This window comes from Amphibalanus amphitrite, unplaced genomic scaffold (assembly GCF_019059575.1).
Source record: "Amphibalanus amphitrite isolate SeventyFive unplaced genomic scaffold, NRLGWU_Aamphi_draft 000485F_arrow, whole genome shotgun sequence".
Lineage (NCBI taxonomy): Eukaryota > Metazoa > Arthropoda > Thecostraca > Balanomorpha > Balanidae > Amphibalanus > Amphibalanus amphitrite.
In genome coordinates, this window is record NW_024881979.1 from 199,259 (window position 1) to 220,967 (window position 21,709).

At 49.4% G+C, this 21,709-nt stretch overlaps 2 protein-coding genes across 2 annotated transcripts in view; both read left to right on the plus strand.

Annotated features, from left to right (window-relative positions):
* Window positions 1-13,584, plus strand: part of LOC122392408 (metabotropic glutamate receptor-like) — a 29,445-nt gene extending 15,861 nt beyond the window's left edge. Inside the window, exons 2-4 of the mRNA XM_043387232.1 lie at window positions 4,823-5,304; window positions 12,016-12,119; window positions 13,222-13,584. Coding sequence (XP_043243167.1) covers window positions 4,823-5,304; window positions 12,016-12,119; window positions 13,222-13,584 — 949 coding nt within the window. The remainder of the gene's footprint in view (window positions 1-4,822; window positions 5,305-12,015; window positions 12,120-13,221) is intronic.
* A 51-nt stretch (window positions 13,585-13,635) lies between these two features.
* The window catches only part of LOC122392409 (metabotropic glutamate receptor-like), a 39,041-nt gene continuing 30,967 nt past the window's right edge, over window positions 13,636-21,709 (plus strand). The window contains exon 1 of the mRNA XM_043387233.1: window positions 13,636-13,695. Within this exon, the coding sequence (XP_043243168.1) occupies window positions 13,636-13,695 (60 nt within the window). The remainder of the gene's footprint in view (window positions 13,696-21,709) is intronic.

Sequence of the window (21,709 nt, forward strand, 5' to 3'; positions counted from 1 at the left end):
TGGCCGGTCCCGGCCCGTCAAAACACGAGATAAGGGCCGCAGACGAACCAACAGACCACAGGTTCCAGTGCGTCATCGGACCTAGACATACAGTCCGCGCACAACACCGTCGGCGGCAGAGCAGCTTGTCGGGGACCGACAGCGGGTCGGCGGACAGTTCAGACAGCGAGAGAGGCGTGCAGAGACGGCGCAGGGGCGTCCGATGAGTTACCCATAGCCGTGGCATCGGAACAAGGAAACGACAGCGGCAGAGCTCCTCCAGTGCTAATAGCGAGGACACCAGGCGACGCAGCAGACACCGCCGTCAAGAACGCCAGGACAACGGCACCCCCTCCCCCCCGCAGACGGCGTACCGCGGGCGCACGGAGCGCCGGGCGACCACGGGGACGCATCGACGGGCGAGCGACCGGACTCTGTCTCCTCCTGACCCATGTCGCCGAATTCGCCGCCTAGAGACCCACTCCGTGTGTGTCCCTCGTAAGATGACACCCACCGGCGCTGTACGGCTCCGTGGGTCAGCGTCAGCCCAGCTCCCCTCCCCTCCCTCATTACCCACCCCACGTTATCTGGCTTAGTATGACGAGCCAGTGCAGGCTTAATCGGACATGATGTTAAACCACCGCCGACCTATTGCTCTGACGCACAACGAGCGCTGGTTTTACTCGGGCACCGGCTGCTCTCCCCCTCACTCCTACATTATCGAGGCAACTGGAAACACGCGCTCCCCAGCCAGTCGCAGCCCGCCGGAGGAGACGGCAAGTGGGCCGGCCGCCCGAGACGCCATCTTCCCCACCGTGGACCGTTGGTTGTGCTACAGGGCGCCCGCCCTCACCCAACCGCCGGTCCGGCCGCGGCGCGTCCACTTCGGCAAATAGAGCGGCGACGCTCTTACCTCCCCTGTGCGATTTTTCCCACCCCCTCCCCCCCCACCAGGCGCTGGAAAAAAACAACCAAACCAAGTGACAGAGGTGAGTCGAAGCCCAACCCCCCATTGTGTGATAGGTTACGTTTACCCACCAACCTTGCCAACTGCCGGTCGTCTCGCGGCCGCGGCCGGGCCTGACTGAGCAGGCCACTTTACGCCGCCCCTCCTGGAGCACGTAAGGAAGGGCGGAATAGACAGAGTGTGAGAGGGCCGTCCCGTAGATCATCAGCCCATCATACGGCAAACACCTACAGGTCACTCCGTTTTGGCGGTTTTTGGCGTGTTTGAGGACGTAAGGACAGGAGCCGTCGCCCGGCACCGGGCAGGCGGCGCCGAGGGCAGGCCTCAAATGGCCAAATGGATGACATGCATCGCTGGGAGGTAAGCACGGGAGTGAGCGCTAAGGCCAGAACGGTTAGTTATCGCACAAAGATAACTGAGGTTCTGGCCAGCGGGAAACGGACGGGAGACCGGCGCAGGCGCAGCGGCCATCGTGGGTTGGAGGCTGGGGCGGGGAGGGGACGGGAGAGGAGAACGGGGCAGTAAAGTACACACGGCCGGGCCGCCGGCAGTGATAACACCCTAGGTGACAAACAGGGGAGGAGGGCTGACCGCGCCGCCGCACAGACAGTCAGTCGCCGCGTGGGGGCGAGAGGAGACGACGCTGTGCGGTGAGGCGACCCGCCCCCATCCCCATCATGCCACCTAACCTCGTCCCACATTCCTTTCCTTGCCCCTTACCGTCTGCCCTCGGCACTGCCTCGTGTTTGAGGACGTAAGGACAGGAGCCGTCGCCCGGCACCGGGCAGGCGGCGCCGAGGGCAGGCCTCAAATGGCCAAATGGATGACATGCATCGCTGGGAGGTAAGCACGGGAGTGAGCGCTAAGGCCAGAACGTGACGACAAAAGCCCGACATTTGTCGAAGAGTGGCATTCGATGATTGTTATTGTTCTCTGATGGTCCCAAAATGGTGTATCGATGACACGATGGTTCAGACCTGTACGAGTACAGCCAGGCTAAAACAGGAAATATGAAACCTCACCGCAAATGTGAGCTGCACAGTGTGTTGTGTTGTGATGGATATTCGGTCTTTCCGATGCGTTGCCGCAGCCATCTGACCATGGCGGATACGTCCGATTTTCAACCGAACGACGAACGTTAACTTTCCTCTGCAGGCGAAACTAGGGTCGTAGAGGTGATATGTCTGGCTGCAGGAAAACTTGAACAGTTTCCTTCAGCGCTGCGGGCCAGATTTTCGTCAACTTCCGTCATTGAGGTTGCCGCGGATTCCTGTAGTTCTTGAAAAGATAAGACGCAGACACAGAAAAGTGCTTGGTTGTTCAAATTTGTGTTCAGCTGATATGCATTCCATGCATTATGCGAAACTCCTTATTCCTAACTGAGAGTGCAACAGTTGCAAGATATTCTTGGCCAGGGTGCTTCACACATATACAGTTCAACGATCTTTTAATGTATTGGCAGGAACAAACTTTGATGGTTCCACAATGAGCGCTAAAAGCTGGGATTACTGTTTAAACAGTACATTTGCTCCAACAAGTGCCAGCTTGCTTAACTCTTAGATCTTGCGTCGATCGCACTGGTTTAGTTGGAGCTGTTAGCAGCTCCGGGTATATATAGACAAGTACCAGCGATCCTATTAGCTCGAAAACCGGCTCGGTGCTGGCTCGCTGCTAAGGGGCCCCATTCTCTGATAGCTGCCGAAGGAGGGCGGGCGGACCAATAGCGAACAGACTGACCCACCCACCGACTGACCGACCGATAGTGGCGCTGTGCGTGGTTCACTCAATTTGATACAGATGGTTTAACTGGACAAAGCCGTAACAAGCTCTTGTAGCGCCATCGATGGCGTGCCTGGTGTGTCTGAGTAGTCAGCACAAGCGGATATCAATTTATAAAAGGTGTCACTAATTAACCCGCGCCCCGCTGCGCTATTCAGCCATACGCGCCCTGCTGGGGGGGGGGCAGATTCTGCCCCCCCCCCTGTCTAACTTCTGAACCGATGGTCGTAGAAAGACGGGGAAAACGGCAATCGAAAGCTCGCAACAAGGCGGATCTTAAGAGCCCAAATTTTTTTGCTTAAGTAGGTCAGAGGTCAGGTCAAGGTCAGGTCAAGGGTACAAAATTCAAGTTTCTACAGTATCGGCCTTGCACCGTAGTTGCCGAAGAATGGACTGAGACTGATTGCCCAAAACGTGTTCTTAGACTACCAAGACAATATTCGTTGCATACAATGTCATTCAAAGGTCAAGGTCAAGGTCAGGTCAGGTCAGGTCAGGTCACCAAAAACAAAATATAGAAAAGGGCATGTGCGACACATGTTTTATGGGTCATTTTACCCATAGAATTCAATAGGCACACTCAATAAGTGATATGGACCACCTCTGGATGAATTTCAGGTCGAGGTCAGGTCAAGGTCAGGTCAAGTGAGGTCAAATTTTGAGGTTGGTTGTTAAGGCCTAAAAAGGTGTCTATCTGATGCAGTTTTTTACGGCAAATCGAATGGTGCTATTTTTGTTTCCGTGCGAGGTCTAAAACTTCAAAAAAAAAAATCATTTTTCAAAAATTTTGTGCGTCAGGACGTCATACAATTTTGAATAACTTCCACATTTTTGAACCGATTCTTCTAAAAATTGGTATGTAGGTGCACATAGACCACTTCTTTGACATATATTCCGGTTTTTTTCGATACACTCAAAATTTTGGATTTTATAATTATTTTCTAAAATAAATCAGTTTTTTTAGAAAAAAATTGGGGCCAAAATCCAAGATTTTCAAAAAACCGAGATAGCCATTTGATAGACAAAGTAGAATCACATATAACCTTTTTTGTTACGTCTTGATTCCTTAGAAAATGAAGATGTTAGCGGCGTTTGAAATTTTGCCGTTTTTGAAGCGAAAATGGCGAACATGACGTCACTAAATCGTTAATTTCTCAAACATTTCCCGACGGATTTCGCTCAAATTTTCAGGGAACGTGTCAAATTGATGTATGATAAGGTACGGAAAGTTTGACGTCGCTGGCGTAACGCGTTTAGAAGTTATTGGCGAAAAACGGGAGGGGGCAGATTCTGCCCCCCCCCCCAGCGGGGCGCGGGTTAAAGAAAATGGCTACCACAGCTGAAAGATAGTAGGGAACTAGTAATTACGTATGTACCACGTCACCTCAGCTTCATTGAATTATGATTAGCATAGTTAATCAGAGTTCTTTTAACGATTGAAAGGCGCGGATAATTAACTACCTAATTCACATTTGGTTTTACGTGAAAAGCGTTGATTTAAAATGATGATGTCATTTGTCTATATCAGTTATCTTGTCAGCTTTCGTTAAAAGGACAAGCTTGACATGCTAGTTGACTGGTTCATGCTGATGGCAGGAATCCAACACAATTTTTTCTTGAAATGTTCTATATTTCACGCAGTCGTGCACCAATGAACAGTTTGCAGAACAAATTGCCTGACCAGGGATATTTTTTCAAGTTACCTACTTCTTTTGAGTAGAAATTAAAAAGTTTCATGAAAACCGAATTTAATCATCTAAAATATTTACATCATCCTTATGCGTTATCACTTGATCTATGATACGATTACGAAGATCGTTGTATAAATGGCTTAATAGATGTTTTGAAATTGAATGACATAATAACTATTTGCCAGACCGAGGAGATTTTAATTATATACATTATAGAAGCACAGTTGCATAATGCATACAGCAAAGTGGTAAACATCACGATAGAAGCGCTTTTTCATTCTAGTGCTATAATCCTTCAAGTTGCCAGTCTTTTTGTGATGAAGGGCCCTTTGGTGGCCAAAGTTCGCAATAAAAAGTTGTTGACTGCGGTGGAAGTTTCATTTACAGCCCGATCTTTGTGTTCCAGGGGGATTCTCATGGCCGCCAAGAGGATGATGCTATCGGAGCGCTTCTTCTGGATCGCCAGCGACGGCTGGGGCAAGCAGGACAACCTGGTGCAGGGCCTGGAGGACGTGGCTCAGGGCGCCATCACTGTCGAACTGTCCTCCAAACACATTCCCGAGTTTGACAACTACATGGCGTCGCTGACGCCGTTCAACAACCGGCGCAACCCGTGGTTCAAGGAGTACTGGGAGACGCTGTTTCAGTGCGAGCTGGACGTGTCGGCTGAGGTGCCGTGTGATCCTAAGCTGCGACTGCTGCCAAAGTATGGGTTCGTGCAGGAGTCCAAGGTGCAGTTTGTGATTGACGCTGTGTATGCGTACGCGCACGCCCTGCAAAGTTTGCACCGCGACGTCTGCCCTGGACACAGAGACGTGTGCATGGCGATGAGAAAGTACGACGGAGGACAGTTTTACAACAACTACATACTCAACGTGTCGTTCACAGGTGAGTACATTGCCCATCTCTGTTGAGCATGGTGCTTGTTTCCGATACATTTAATTGCAATGAATGCACGCTGCTCGATGTCTAATTTTGTGCATATTTGGTTATTTATCTATTTATGTATTTATATTTTAGCGACAATTAGCCATTAGCCAAAGATTAGGTAACTACATACAAAGTTTTCCAAGACTGAGCCAAAGCAGACCTATGTGAAATCTGACAAACGTTCAGCCAGAAATAGTAACAAAACTTTCAGACAGTCTGAAGTGGGCACAACGTAGTTTAACTAATTATGCCTATTTATAGACAAGAACGCCGATTTAAAGAAAGACAGCTCTTTCTGTCACGAGTCAACCGCGGGCGAAAATCGTCGTCATTTGTTATTTCCTCCAATGCTAACTGGAGCTCCGCTCACATTTCGGTGTTGGCCTCACTAAATCACTTCAACAGATCTTTAAACATCCACTCGAACAGAACTGCGATTGACTTTCGAAGCATCTCCGTCCTTGTCTGACCGCTGAGTGAGGTGCCTTTTCCCGTGCCTGAGCGTCGAGTGGGTGTCTCTGCCCTTGTCCGTAAATAGCGCTGAGTGGGCTGCCTTCCTTCGTGTCTGACCGTCGAGTGGGTGTCTTCTTCCTTAGCTGAGCTCTGAGTGGGCGTCTTCTTCCGTGCCTGTAAATGTAAATACCGTCGAGTGGTTTGGGTTATTTACTGCTTGACCGCCTAGTGGGTTGCCTCTGTCCGTGTCTGAGCTGCGAGTGGGTTGCCTCTGTCCGTATCTGCCACCGAGTGGAGCTGTCTCTGTGCGCGTCTGCCACCGAGTGGAGCTGTCTCTGTTCGTGTCTGCCACCGAGGGGAGCTGTCTCTGTCCGCGTCTGCCACCGAGTGGAGCTGTCTCCGTCCGTGTCTGCCCGCCCACCGACGGGCCACCCCTCCGCTTACAACCGGCAAGACGTCGCCGAGCTGTTGATCACCGTTTGTCACCGCCGCAGCAGCGGTGGCAGCAGCCGCCGAGAGCTATTCGCCTGTGCGCGATGCATGGGCCCATCAGTGAGAATTGATCGCCGGTTATGGCCTAATTGAGGCGGGCTAGCGGCCGGCGCCGCCGCCGCCCGCTCGCGCTCTCTGATGCAATTTGCCGCCGACCGGCCCTGATTTGCCATTAGGGAGCGGCCCCCGGCTCGGCAGCACCAGACCACTGTCTGCCGTGCGTAAAATATCGTCCGACAGCGCCCACCATGAGAGGTCTAACAAGATCGGAATCTCGGCCGGCGGGATACCGACGGACGGTGGTGGCTGGATACCTACTCGTATAAGGGCTGGTGGGATAGCGAGCGGACTGGTGGGATACCGAGCGGGGACTGATGGTACACCCAGCAGGACTGGTGGAATATGGGACACACTAGGGTGGGGTACCTCCGAGCAGTGATGCGGTATACTTACGAGTTGTGACAACGAACAGACTTTGATTGCGATGTATCGGAGCATTATCCGTCTTTTTGCATCAATGGAGTATGCATCTGAGTACTGTCATCACTCTCATCTCCCCATATATAGCCCTAGAAACCCGTAAGTATCGTACCACCGGCTCACCGCCCGAGCCCATAGCCCCCCCCCCCCCCCGTGCTACGGTCCCTGCGGTGCCGCACCGCATGTCTGAAGCAGACGGCGTGGCGCCAACGGACTTCGACCAGCGGCGATCGACTCCGATCGACTGCCATCGACTGAGCCGACCCCAGAGGATTCGATGGCCTCTCAGAGGCTGCGATGGATTCCAGTGAACCTCATCTGACCTCGATGGGACTCAATGGATTTAAATATTACTTCATTTTGTCCACGGCCAGCGGGCCCGAGGTGAAATATGACGAATATTCAGGCGCACCGCTTTCGCTTGATCTGGTGACATCAAGTGCCAGCCTATTTGGGCCTCACTGAAATAAACAGGTCAAAACCCAACTCGATACTTTCACACATGGCTTGTTAGGACATGTGACTAGAATCGTCATCTAAAATCCTATCTCTCGTTGTCTCTCATAGCCATGGCTCAGTTTCAGTTTCCTCGGCTCTGAATTCCGCTCAGCTCTGATCCCGTCCCGGGCCGACCGTTTGCCATTCACTGAGCAGACACCATAACGTCAAATGCGGTGGTTTCACGGCCGCCACGGGGCCGGCGTGGGTCAATCTGTACGGTCTCCAGAGTCGTCGCTGCAGCGAACCAGAGTCGTCACTGCAGGGTCCCAGAGTCATCACTGCAGCGATCATATGGGAGGCTCGGGCGAGCAGTGATCGGGTCCGGACCTCCCGAATCCAGACATGCGCGTGGCGGCGGTGGGGTTAGTCACTACAGTCAGTTGTGTGAGCTACATTCAAGGCGCCGCTCTGTTGAGCTGGGCATGGCGAGGAGGCAATAAGGCCTGAGTTTCGTATGTGAAATTCAGTAATGCAAGTCGGGTTGCCAGAGGGGACGACCCAAGGCTGCGAAGTGGAGCAGTGGTAAAAAGGCCCATGGACAGCGAAGGAGATGCAGGCAGCTAATGTCCGACAAACATCGGGTCAAACAGGCACCAGTCTCCAAGGTCCGGCTTGACCTTCATTGCCACTTTCCTGATGAGACGTCCGTCTTGGAAACCACTGCATTAGCTTAACATCGGGAAAGTACCACACATTTAGTTAAGCAGCTCGGACCGGCCCGGACTAGAGCATTATTCCCTCATCAACTGGTCTAAGTAATGGTCAGTGCTGTTTGGAAATTCTTTCAGTGGCCTTTGTTTTGTTCCTGTGGCTTTCTATGCGGCCATTCTTTTATTATGGGCCTACCTGCCGACGTCCAATATGAAAATGCATCACGAAAACACATTACAGGAAAAGCAACCATCGGATCTGGAAATAGATGAAATAAAGGCGAAAAATCTTCGAACGTGTTATTGGTACGCTGTCATTTGTACCTTAAAACATATACAGATGTTCCGTTGTGATGAAGGTATCATCCTAGGAGATGAAATACTATACCATGGAACAGCTTCATTCATTCTTTGTGAAATGGAACAAGGGCATGCACATGCTACATGAACAGCTACAGCTACACACCGTTTGTAGGGCGCAAAGCCATGGACTCAAATCGTGAAGTAAGACCACCACCTAAGGGACGAAAATCTCGATCAATTAATTGATCATCAATTTCCTCCGCCGATTATCACCTACCTGATAGAGCCAGCGACCATTTTGCGTGAGAAAGAGTCAAGGCAAAAGCAACAATCGGGATATTGACTCGGCTTGGACTCAAGGAAAATCCACGGAGATATATATTTAAATAAAAGAACTCATAATAATTCGCCGCAGAGCTGAGAACATTTCGTGCATCCTGTTGCACACAACGGTAGCGTCACCACATTATAGTGTCGCCCGTTGCACCATGGTTGTCTTTTTTTTGCACCATGGTTGTCACCGAGAGGAATGCAGCCATGGCTATTCATTTGGATTGGTTATTTGAGACGATTTCTCCCTATATGTAGAACCACATCTTTGATCTGGTTGTGATTGGCCAAACGGACAATCAGTCGGCGATTGACTTAACGGAAATGATAAACTGACAGGATTTAATCACTGTATTTCCATCGAAATGGACCTGAGCTATAATAGCAAGTCAATCGCATAATTCAAAAGCAAGATCGTTTCTTAGGTGATAGCCGCTGTGTATTTAAAAAAAAATCCTATTTGCATTTGTGTAGTCATAAAATTCAGAATGGCACGCATAGCACCAGCTTTCGATTGGTTTCGTTCATGATGCAAGGACGTAGCTCGGCTGGCTAGCTGTCATGTTACAGATGCAATGTTATACTACCATGAATTATTCAACAAAGTACTGTTGGCAGCTCATCGTAGTGACACCATCGTTGCTCGGAAATCATGTTGATAGTCAAGATCAAGGTTACACAGAAGCAGAGTGCACTGTGACATGAATCTCGTAGTCGTCGCGGATAGTTTCGAGTGCCGTGAGGCCGACGCAATATGGCCTAGGATTTTGGAATCCAGACTATACAATAGGTAATAGAAATCCACTGCAGTTGGAAGCTTGTTCGCTATTTAAGACATCATGTTGGAAGTTGTATTTGTTGGCTTTCCGCTTAGTATGCAGGTCAACGTAAGACTTTACGGGTATGCTGCTTTCAGATGATCAGATACTCATATCTACAGATCAGATAAGCTCAGAAGCTCAGAATTTCAACGTTGATATAGAAAATACTATGTTCCGCAAGCTCATAGCTTTTAAGCTGTTTCCCACAGCTCAAAGCTTAGGTGATCGAAAGGTCAATGTCATCCTTCGAATGCCTTCAGCTCTAAGTGACAAAACAACATCAAATTATCATCACCTCTAAATAGGTATACCTTCACCCTCTCCGCCAATTTCTAGGCAGTCGTGAGTGCGCTTTCCCACGCCCTCGCCGGAGAGTTATTTCCGTCGCTGTTGCTGTATTCGGCCGGCCGCGGCTGTGGTCTCTCCGTCATCACGGTAGGCGCTCCGTCTCCACCCTGCGCCGCTCCGTCAGCGAGCGACCGTCAGACCGGCCTCTCCGTCACCGGCGCCGGCCCACTCCGGCGCGCGGTGACGCCCCTGTATGTATGTGCCGCCGCCACCGCCGCCGCCGCCACCGCCGCCGCTCACGTCGTCACCGCCGCCGCCGCCACCACTGCCACCACCGCCGCCGCACCGCTGAGGCGCTCCAACCATGCAGAGCAGGGATGAGTTTTTCCGATGATGCATCGGGCCAAATAGGAAAACGAGATAGTCGAGAAATCTGGTTAGATATTACGGAAGAGGGTATGTTTGTGTGCGACATTCTAACAGACTTTGGACTGAGAAAATAAGGTGTCAACACACGCAGACCAAATGTATTTAGGGTCATTTTTCGCATAAGAAAAAAAACAGATATGGAGCACTTTTTGTGCTTCCGGTGCCTTTATTCGCACTGCCCTCCATGTCCCAGCGGACACAGCGAAGGGATTTCTGGCTGATAATGGACGCAGCCGCTAACGCGAGTGTGTCGCTAGTCAAAGAGGCAAAGTATGTCGTTCATGTGCGGAATGTGTCCCTCCGGACCAGCAGGATCCCGAGAGAAATCAACGAGAAACAGGCTGTGATGGGACGATGCAAAGGGTAATGCAGTGGAAGCGCCGAAATAGATTCAGCTTTCAGCGGTGGATAATCTAGCTTTAGTGCTGGCCGCTGACCTCTGCCGTAAAATATTTCAACGAATGGTGATTCATGCGGAGATAGCCACAGGAGGCACACAAAGTGAATAATCTTACTTTAATACCTCTGAGCCTAACCTTTACGAGTTTATGTCGGGGGTAGGTACATGAGTATATGAAAGTGTGGCAAGTGTGCGCGAAGGTAGTGAGCGCGTTTTATTTTATTTCTTCAAACAGCTGTCAGTCACTGCACGCTGACCAGCTACGTATAGCTAATGTATTCCTGATTAGTGCATGCTTCATAATTCAATGGCTCGAAGCACATGACGTGCGTCGGCTGTTGTAATATTGCAATTAACCCGGCAGTTGCTGGGGTATTTCGCCACCCACCGTTTGCTGGGGGGGGGGGGGGCGTTAAACGCCCCCAGCCGATAACTCGAGAACCAATAGGCGCAGCGAAACGCACGAGGCGGCAAACGAAAGAACGCGACGAGACGCTTCAGATGAGTACTTTAAAGTTGAATTTTGAGGTCACAGGTCGGGTCAAGGTCAGGTCAAACACCGGAAATCGGACTTTCAGTAGCATGGACCTCAGGACTTCGCAATGGGCGTCTCTCGTCAGAAACTCTGTCAAAACGGTGCACAATCCATCATAAAAGGCCTACAAGAGTGTCAGTTCCATGTAGGGGTCAGTCAAGCATAGGTCAGGGTCAAGGTCAGGTCAACCGGGTAGGCACATATCCCCGAAAATCAAAACTGATATTCGCAGTCTATGACACATGTTGTATGGGTAATTTGGGCCGTAGGACACGATGGTGACATTCATTTTATCATATGTGTACGTGTTTGGCTCAAAAAGTTCAATTTAAGAAATGCATGTATCATGGTCGTGAAGTAGTCACGAGAAATTGTCAAGATTCAGTTCAAGATTTTGGAAATTGTGGAACAATAATCAATAATCGAAGATAGCCATTTGATTGTTCATGGTATTGGCATTCTAATGGCGTTTACGGCATGTCTGTATGTCTATTCTGTGATTTTATATGATTTTTTGAACATATGCCGTTTTTGGTCGAAAATTCAGAAATCATGACGTCACTAAAACCTCGATATCTCAAAAATTTTCCGACCGATTTTTTTTGAAACTTTGTCACAAAAAACTTCAATCAATTCCCTACAGGTACCCAAAATTTGGCGCGCCTGCGGCGCGCCATTTTTATGCTATGGCCCGGCGAAAAAAGTGGGGGCGTTTAACGCCCCCCCCAGCAACTCGCGGGTTAAGTCCCGAAATACAGCGGCGAATGGCAAACCGATGGCATTGCTATACGTAGGCTCTGACTAAGCATCTATCCACGTCTTAGCAGTCATTTGAGCAAACGCTGTTACTAATACAGGCCATAAAGGCGCCGATTATAACACCACATGACAATTATTTATATGTATGACCATGCTCAGCATAAACATCTATACCACATACAGTATGATCAAATGGCCATATGACCTTTTGTGTTGTTTCGCCGACAGACATGGCTGACAGTAAAGTGATGTTCGATGAGCGTGGAGACGGCCTGGCTCGCTACACCATCTTCAATTATCAGCGCAGCAGGGACGGCCAAGGCGCTTATACGGTGAGTCGTGAGCTCAGTGGAGTGTCTTTTCTTTGCCTTTTAAGCTGCTGAAACGCAAGTTTGCTATAGGTTTCTTGGATATATCACGGTATGCAATGAAAACACAAAAGCTCGCTCTTTTCTGTATATATATTTTTTTATAAATGCATCCAGGCACTAAACGCCATTTTCAATGCTGAGATCTTCAATCTCAATCTCTTCAATCTCAGGAAGAACTACGGTCACAGTATCTCAGAAAGGTCACAAGCACACTCTAGATTGCATCTGGTGTTTTGTGGGGATGTGAGCCGGACATTGAGAGATTATCCTCCCTTCTGCCACTGATTTCCACAATCACATCTGCGCTACTGCAGTTGGCCGCCTGCCGCTGATCCACCTCTGACCTGGCCCTAACCGGAGCGCCATTCTGGCGGGTCATCCTGCTCCGCGGCCGATCCTGTCGTTGCCGCCGGCAATCTGCCGCCCATGCCGCGCCCGATGGTGGCTGTTTATTGCCACTGAACCATGACAGGGTGTCATGTCATGCATAGTTAATCAGCAGAGTTTACCGTCGCGCCCGCGAGCCGTACTCGCTGGCTTCCATGCGGGCTCAGATGCGGGGTGCTCAAGTTTTATCGGGGTGCGTCGAGCTAATGTCGGGGTTAACAGCTGGATTATGGAAAGGTCGGTGTACTTACTACGAGTATTTACATATTGACAGCACTGAGGTGTGAGTGGCAGTGAATGTGTGCCACTCAAAGGGCAACTTCATACACTTGGCGGAATGTGTCAGTGCCAGTGTGGTTGAATGGAGACTTTTTCTAGTCTAGTGGTTGTTCCCTCGTTTGTTGTGAGAAATGTAAAATCAGGTAATTCATTTTCTAAGAGATATCAAGTTTCGTTTTCACCAGCTAATGCCGAATAGTTTTGAGGCGATGATTAATCCTTTCAGCTTTCAAGACATCGTCTAAATCAGAACCCTGACTTCTTTCCTCTCACGTCAGGTCCTTTGTTTCCCTGTGCAGTGTGCATACTTCTGAGTCCTGCATCAGATAGTCCAGAATTCATGTTTCTAGCGCTGTGCAGACCTCTGCCAGACCGCTGACTCTGCTCCGTCCGCCAGGTGATCGGCAGCTGGGACGGCGGCCTGCACCTGGACCCGGCTGACGTGCAGTGGCACGGGGCAGACGAGCCGCAGACCACCCCGCTCTCTGTCTGTGCTCTGCCCTGCCGCGTCGGCGAGGTCAAACGTATGCAGCAGGTCAGTGATGTGGTGTGGCCGGGTCGGCCCAGCGGACTCGGTTGGAGGGAGTGTGAGAGGAAGGGGTACGGTCTCGACCTGAGCCCACGAGCGGGTACCAGGTGGGCTGTGTGGTCTCAGCTGGTCAATTATGACCGGGGCGAGCCACCATACATCTCCGCCGGCCGGCGCCTGGGCCGCGCTGGCCGGGGAAGCCACGTCCCATCCGGGGGCCGGTTGCGCTGATAACGACCCCATTTGTGGGCGGAACACGCCGGCCGCGGTCCGCTTGTGGCCATGACCGCTCCCGGCCGCCGGTCGCCGGCCCGGCTCGTTCAGGGGCCGCCGAGCTCCGCGGTAGGCCAGCCGCCGCGGATGGTGCCTTGTTACCTCTAATTGAGACTAAGGGCTCGTTTATGGCCAGATTTCAGACGGGCTGGTCCGTAGAGGCGAGGCATTAGTGGATGGTGGTCGCCGCCGACCCGCGGCCGCTACAGACTGAGGTCAGGCGGACGCGACCGTTGGTCATAGGCCCCGGTGCCGACCGGTCTATAAATGCCAGTCATGCAGGCGAGCAGTTAGTGCTGATTGATAGGTGCCCGGCAGCCACGCCGATTGAAAGCCGGGACTGCCCACGTCCATGAATATGGCCGTTGAATGTGCCTTGGTAATATAGCCGCCATACAGTAGCAGGCGGTGGAAATAATCAGAAACAGTGTATGGGGCAATACATGCACAGAGCAACAAAAAATCCAATAGGCAATGGCGTTAAGCGCTAGGCGCGCAAAGTGGTTGTCATGGAATGTGAAATTAATCATACTTATTTTACTTTCTTGCTTAGTAACTTGCTCATGCAGACTGGAAGTATCTGATATGAAAAGAACGTTTGAATTAACCATGGGAGTGTGAAGCGGGGCGGTCCCATTGTCTTTCATAGCATCATTATTGTATGCTCTTTGTAATTTGTTACATATCAATACAGTCAATACAGTACAGTGAAAAATATTAGCAAGGAGCAACAATAACTTTTTGTTGCTAAAAGTGATTTCGTCAAACGCCGAGCGTCGGTTAGGCTGCCCGAGACAGATATGCCTGTCGGGTAGACTAGCCCGCACTACATCAGAGTGTGGCGGTACAGTCTACCAGTGCAGGGTGTTCGCTGCGGTGGCGGCCGGCCGTCCAGTGCAGCGTTGGCGCAGCAGGACAGTTCTCGGCGCACGGCGTATGATATATACGCTCCATTATTTCCATATTTATTGTTCAATGTGCATGCAATTCGTAATAATGTAGCTTAACACGTGTTATCACTTGCCGATGATATAGGTATAGGTATTCAATTCGTTCACATGCCATGGTGATGTTCCTCTTTCCTTGCCAACTGACAAATGAGCTTAATATTGTAGTGTTTTTATGGTAGTAATACACACGAATAATCATTTTCTTTTATAATCAAGATATTTGTAATCTACCCGATTAGGAAAACGTGAGATACATACATGTTTGGTAGTCGGATCTGACGATCAGGTCCTAATTAAAACCAGCGGCTCGATTAACGCTTTGCTGCTAGTTCAACCGTTACTGTTTTTCTACCTTCTGAACACACTCAGATTTACATTTTCCTCATTTTCGGCGTGCTTTTCCCTTTTCTCTGAAACGACTCTTGCATCAAACTTTCAGCTATCACAGGACTGTAATTAAAATCAGTTTCCAGTCTGTTGAGCTTGAAGTTAGAGGTCGTGCTTTTCGGAGATTATACTACCATTCGGCAACTTTGCGAGGGTCGGCGCCGGTCCCGCCAAGAGCGGCGTGGAATGTTGGGCTCAGATAAGACGGAAACCGGCGACCGCCGCCATGTAAGCAGCTCTGAATACTGACAGAATCGAGATGAACGAGCCCCTATGTGGTATTGGACGCATTCATGCGCATAGTTTAACGGCATGTCATACCCGGATGCATTCTTGATAAATGTCATCGGTTTGAATCATAGCCAAAAATCATCTACCTTATTTTTTTTTTTGCCACTATAACATGAAAACAGTCTGGCATCAAGTTACTATCTTTACCAACTTGTCCGTTCTGTCTACTTTGTTTTACGATAAACTAACGGCTGAAGCTGGTCGTGAAATATATTTTATTTTTTCAGAAGGTAGGTAATGAAAATAACTCTGTAATTCACTTTTACTTTAAACTACACACTCTCGATATCATGGTTTCGAGTTTTCCCCCGAACGGGCCGAGTCGTGGGACATAAAGTCACGCTGAGGCGGCGCCGAGCAGCGCCGATGGGCCACTGGCAATATCAATAAAATACTTTCCCTCATGGCACAGAGGCGAACTCAATCTCACCAAATGCAATCCACTCCAAAAATCGATATCGTTCATCCAATACCTATCTAGCTTCTAAACTACGCATAAGGATACTGCAACTGCTTGTATGAATCACAGGTCGCTTCACATGCTTATGCAATGCTTTTTCGTATGCGCTTCAATACTCACTGGCCTTTTACTTGAAAGCATGTGATCGTTTCATGGAGTTTTATTGCCAATGCTGTGTTCAGGATCACACTAAAGGCTCTTCCAATATGGCCAGAAAGTGTTGTCCTGCAGTCTGGACTTGCAAATAGCTATTGCGTTAAATGTAATCACGACACATGGTCACGTACGTACATTGCAACTTTTTTAGGTACGTACATGTATGTAATTGTCACGCTGTGACGTATAACGTAATCTCGTGACACGTATGAAGGCGCTGTGACGAGTATGGTAGCGCTATGACCTGTGACCGTAACGTTGTGACGTATATCATAACGCCGTGCCGTCCAACCGATCTACCGTGACTCTAGATTGTGGAATGTCTGCACATGAATAGTGGCTGTTCGCCACGGGTGCCGAATATTTCCACAAAGGACAGAAAACATCGCTGGTACAGACTGTCTTTGTCAGCGTATGGGTTTGAAAGCATCTTTTGCACCTCATAGTTGAGTGGGATGCTTCAGTGGTCAACGTTTCCAAAATTAACGTGCATTTGTTGTTGTTTTCCCTTTGTTGTTGTACCGCAGTCTTGCTGCTGTCCCGAACGCGCGGTAATACCTGAACGGTTTCTAAGATCACTGACCAATAATTATGAATCACGTTCAAGTGTTTTCGCGAGCTTTTCCTTTCGGTTCGAAAGTCTCAACCGCTCTTGGAATGGATGAAGATGAAAACAATGGCAGCAAGTTTGTAACATTTACGTGAAGCAGTGCCTTTGTAATAAAACAACAAATGATTTGTTGACTTTTTTATACCTACAGACTCTAAAAAAAAAAGAAATAAAAAATTATTTGAAAGATTGCGAAGTTTGCATTGTTATACTCTTAACCCTCGCATGTGTAGGGGGGGGGGGGTCGGATGGACCCCCCCCCCCATGGTTTTTCGCGAATAACTCGCGTAAAAAGCGGCCGATCGCGACGAAACTTTCAGTACCCTCGCATTGATCAATTTTACCCCTACCCTGAAAATTTCATGACCCTGACCCAAATGACCTTTGACCTGTGACCTCTTTTCTGAGACCATGTTTGGCCGGAATCGCGATTTCGCGTATGTCGGCTCGCACTAGCCGCGTGTTTGCAAGCTTTTCGTGGTTTCAAACGTTCCAACATGTGATTTGATGTTACTCCCGTGTGTGTCAAGGTCACTGAAGGTCAGGTCAGGCCATTGACCTTTGGTGACCTCGGGTGACCTCGGGTCACTTTTTCGAGTTTACATGTTTCTAGGCTAGTTTTTGGAGCTGAATTCGAATTTAGCAACCATTTGAACATTTACGAAGTAGTTTTGGTGACTTCGTAACATGTTACGAAGCTGTCAGAGGCGGTTGACACGTACTACGAATACCCGTCACGACGCCTACTGGTTGACCTGACCTGACCTGACCCGACCTGGTCTAAATGCTTAAAGACATCATCTGTGATCAAAACTAACACGATATTCGTGATCAGCACCCCGAAAAACCCCTTAGCAGCCACACTTTACGACTTTCTAACAGGTCCCGATTTTCCCGACTTTGGGTCGTTGACCTGACCTGGAAGGTCAACCAATGACCTAGGACCTTAAAATTGGGTATCATCGGCTTCCTCTTGTCACGGGCAACACGCTCGTTTTTTCGGCGAAGCTCTAGCTCGATCAGGGGCCAAACGGCAAGGGGGGTCCAACCGACCCCCCCCCCCCTACACATTAGAAGCTGGCAAACGCCGCACACATGCGAGGGTTAAGAGTCACTAATCATTCGAGATTATTCCATGAGTGTTAAAGACAAGTATACTTGTTTAGAAAAATAGAATAGAAAAATGCAAAATAAAACGTCACCTCCTATAAGAGGTGACTTTTTTTGCATTTTTCTATTTACACTGCCAACCCAACTGCACCAGTGATGCTCGCATATTTCTTCTTTTCAAGATGTTAGAAGCGATGTCAATTCCAGTCTGCTCCTCTGTATGTTAAGCTCAACATTTCTCCAAAAGAATTCGTGGTATTCACTTATTTGATGGAAAGGGAACTTGCATCAGATCCCTGTCACTTCACCTGCACGCAATGCCTTTGTCACTCATTAAAGTTTCAGTGGAACGCCACATAGTATGAGCTTCACGTGAGACTTAGGCGGTCAAGCAGAATATTATCTGACACAGATTCACAGCTGCTAAATTGTTAGTGATGCTAATACCTCTGAAGGCCTCTGAAGCAGGGCGACCCCGTTCCGTGGACAGTGACGGACACGTGCTCTGCAGTTGCATCGTGACCCCAGCTCCTACCGACCGGCCGGCGCGGCGCATGGCCTTGCCTCGCCCGACGCTGGTCTGATAGGAACTCCTTGGCGTGTTGGGGCTAATGCGTTCCGGCTTTTCAATGCAGTTTTCAGCATGTCAGCATGCCCTTAGGCTCAGCTGCCACCCATTCTAGCATCATTAAGCCAAGGATAATGCTTAAGTTTCGTGGGTTTATTACCCATTTTGTATAGTATGCGGTACAATTTAGATTCGTGACTGCAATGCATTAGGAGTTTTCATAGGATAAAAACTTGCAATGTTCACACAAGTCCTGGTTACAAAGTATCGCAGAGCTATGCGAGGTCTGCTGAAAAAGGCAAGACAAGTAGAAATTCATGCTGTATAAAATCGATTATCCGTGGCCACTTTGGCTACCATTAGCGTTTTGGAGATTCCTTTGATCACTGTTCCGAGCTGTGCTTTGTTTCGCACACCGGCCACTCGGCGCTGAAGCCTGTTGTTGGCGATGTGCCTACTGGCTGTAAAATCGGAAGGATTTATTGCTTTCCGGTAGCGATTTCCTTCTTTTCGTAGGGAAAAGGCGCAGCGCTTTGGAGAAACCGCCAACTTGTTTATGAACGGCAGACAATGCACGAATGATGGAACGAGGCTCTGCCGCAAATGGAAATGTTGCTGCTTTGTTCAAAATATTAAACGTAAAAAAATGATAAGCTTTTCATTTAGTCCGAGTCAAGCCACAACATTTCGACCAACTCTGTTTTCGATCTACCCGTTTTTCTTTACCTACCTTATCTAGTTTCATTCAACTACTTTGACCGTTGTTCAACATTCACACCTACATAGCCTCAGCGTAATTCGGTTCGGTCCAGTTCGGTCCGATTCAGACTGTTTCGACTGCCTGGTCAGGTCAGACTACTTAATTCCTCATTTGGTCCGTGCTGTGTTCTCGCATGATATGGACCAGTTGAGCTGATTTCAACGTGACTATTACTATCCAACTGACATTCACTTTCGGTGCAGCTGATTACAGCATGTGTCATCGCCTTTGGTATCATCAGCTGTAAATAGGTTACTGGCATTTCGACATAATCGCAAACGAGTTTCTTATCAAAACTGGTCTGGACGTGCTCATGGAAATCACTGGCCAGACGCCGCGCTGGGGCACGAATGAACTTCTGGTTATGAGGCAGCTAATCATTGATTCATATGGCACTGTCGGCACCTAACGCCTCCTCACATCCCACGTATATGTACGGAGGTGGGCGTTGTATGCATGTGCCGCCGCTCTCCGCGCCGGCGCGTGCTCTAATGGGCGGCTAGCGTGCCGTCTGCCGGGCGGGGGAGGGGCTTGGGAAGTGGCTCCGGAGGGGGAGGGGCCCGGGGAGGGCGGGCGGAGTTGAGGTCTGCGGGTCTCACATCGGAAACGGTAGCCCGCTGCTTCTGTGAGTGCCGGGCTCGGCCGACAAAAAATGGCCGTCTCTGAAGAGGAGAAAGCCGCTAAAACAGGAAAATGGTGCACTTAGACGACCAAAACAAGCGGCCAGTCTGACGCATAAAGCCGGAGCTGGAATCTGGCGAAGGCCGGACAATGCATCTGTTCAAAGGACTTAACTGCACTGTAAAAAGCGAAGCTTATCCACAAATGTGATTATTGCACGGCAAAGTCAAAGAAAACGCGAATAATTTATTTGCATTATATAGTAGAAAATACAGTGCGCTGTTTTCAATTATTAAGCAGGCAATGGGGCAAGAACTTTAACTAGTGGCGCGACATATTTGTCCTATATAGGTGTGCATTTTTGCCAAAAAGAAGGCTGCTAAAACAGGATGGCTAGCGTGCCGCCTTCCTCGAGTGGAAGGGAATATCTTAGATGACATTGTTCTAGCCACTCTGTTCATGCTCATTTATCAGAAACAATTGTGTATTGATAAAAATTTATCCACATCCCTATGAACACTTACCTTGCACTCATCCTAGGCATTTCTGTTGCATTGTATCTAAAAGCTGATGCCGAAATCAGCGCGAATTGTGCCCGATCACGTTTATCTGAGCTTTACGAGCAATCTACACTCACAAATTGTTTTAAAGCAGTCGTCCCACTCAACCAGTCTATCACTGAAGCATCCAATCATTACGTTGCTGAAGTGCTGCACCAGCCACCCAAGGGTGTTCAATCAGTGCCACTCGGGCTTCAGTTCACCTCATGACCGCGTCGATCGCTCGTCGATCTCGCGCCGCCCTGGGTTGTGTCAACAGGCAGTCGCTCCCGACGGCGCCCGGGGCACGGCACGGCCCGTTCCGTCGGCTGGTATCCGCCGCTGTCAGCACGGCAGGGATCGGTCCGTGCCTTTCCGGCCGTGCCCGCGACCCTGTCAATATCTGGTGTGCCAGCGGACAATCGGGGCTAGCCCAACCCTCTGCAGGCGGCACGCTCCGGACGTGCCCAGCAAAACCCTCCGTCTGCGCACAGCTCTGGGCGTGATTTACTGCCGTCGGTCGGGGATTCAGGGCTGCTCGGCGGCTTAGCCCCTGGGCTGACCGGTCACATTTGTGTCGATTTTCGGAGCGGCTCTGACAGGAAGTCGATCGGCCGCAACACAAACCGAACGGGATGTAAATTCGGCCAGCGGCTCGCGTCCGAACTCGGTCGGGGCTTCAATATGTTCCCTGAGGCGAGAGGCGGCCCGGGGCCCGGGACTCGGGCGGCTCGATGGACGGATATTGCCAATACCTGCTGTCGGACGGCTGTCAGGGTCTGTCAGAGGGCCGCGGCACGGCTGTCAGCGCTGACAGCGGCGCACTGACGAGCGATCGGTCAATCTGTGAATTCGCCGGACCCGTCCGGTGGGATCGGCGCCCGACGATCGGGTGGCTCAGCGATGCAGAATACATTAGGGGCAGCTTACGTAAAATCAAACAGGTTTCTGGTAAAGTTTTACAGTCACTTTGGGCTGAAGTAAAGGCATGCTTATGCGAGTCCAGATAAAACTCAATATAAAGGACTCCTGCCAATCACTTTAAAATCGAAATTGATATTTACATTTAAGTGTCTTTCAAGAATTTCATGCTTTAGAATATTTGCTTACATTTGTGAGAATTCTATGATGCATAGGCCAACCGTTAAATATGTATTCGGTACTTTAAACTTAAAAATGTTTAACTAAACTAGTCATAAATGCGGAATAATGCGTATGCATACTGTCGTGCATAAAATAAAATGCGTTTTTAGGGATTCGTTAGGCAAGAAAGAGACCTTGAAATGAATTCTTATCTTTTGATTTTGAATTCCTACGCAATCGGGTTCCTCTTGCGACTCGCCCGTTGCAAAAGAAGTCGCTGGTCAATGTTTCCAGAAGTCTACATTTTGATTTATAGGCCTCATTTAGATATTGTGACTCTTGCAGGTCAGTTGCATGACTTTTGGGTGCCATTTGTACCGCACTCGTCTTGCACTTGGTATCAGCTCTCTTTGGCCGAGACACTTTTGATGTCTGATAGCAAACATGCGTTTAATAAATAGCAAACACGTTTTGTAAATTATTTTATCTATACCACGGTCGTAATCACCTGAAGTATGATATTGACTTTGTGAGCAATGAAATAAGCA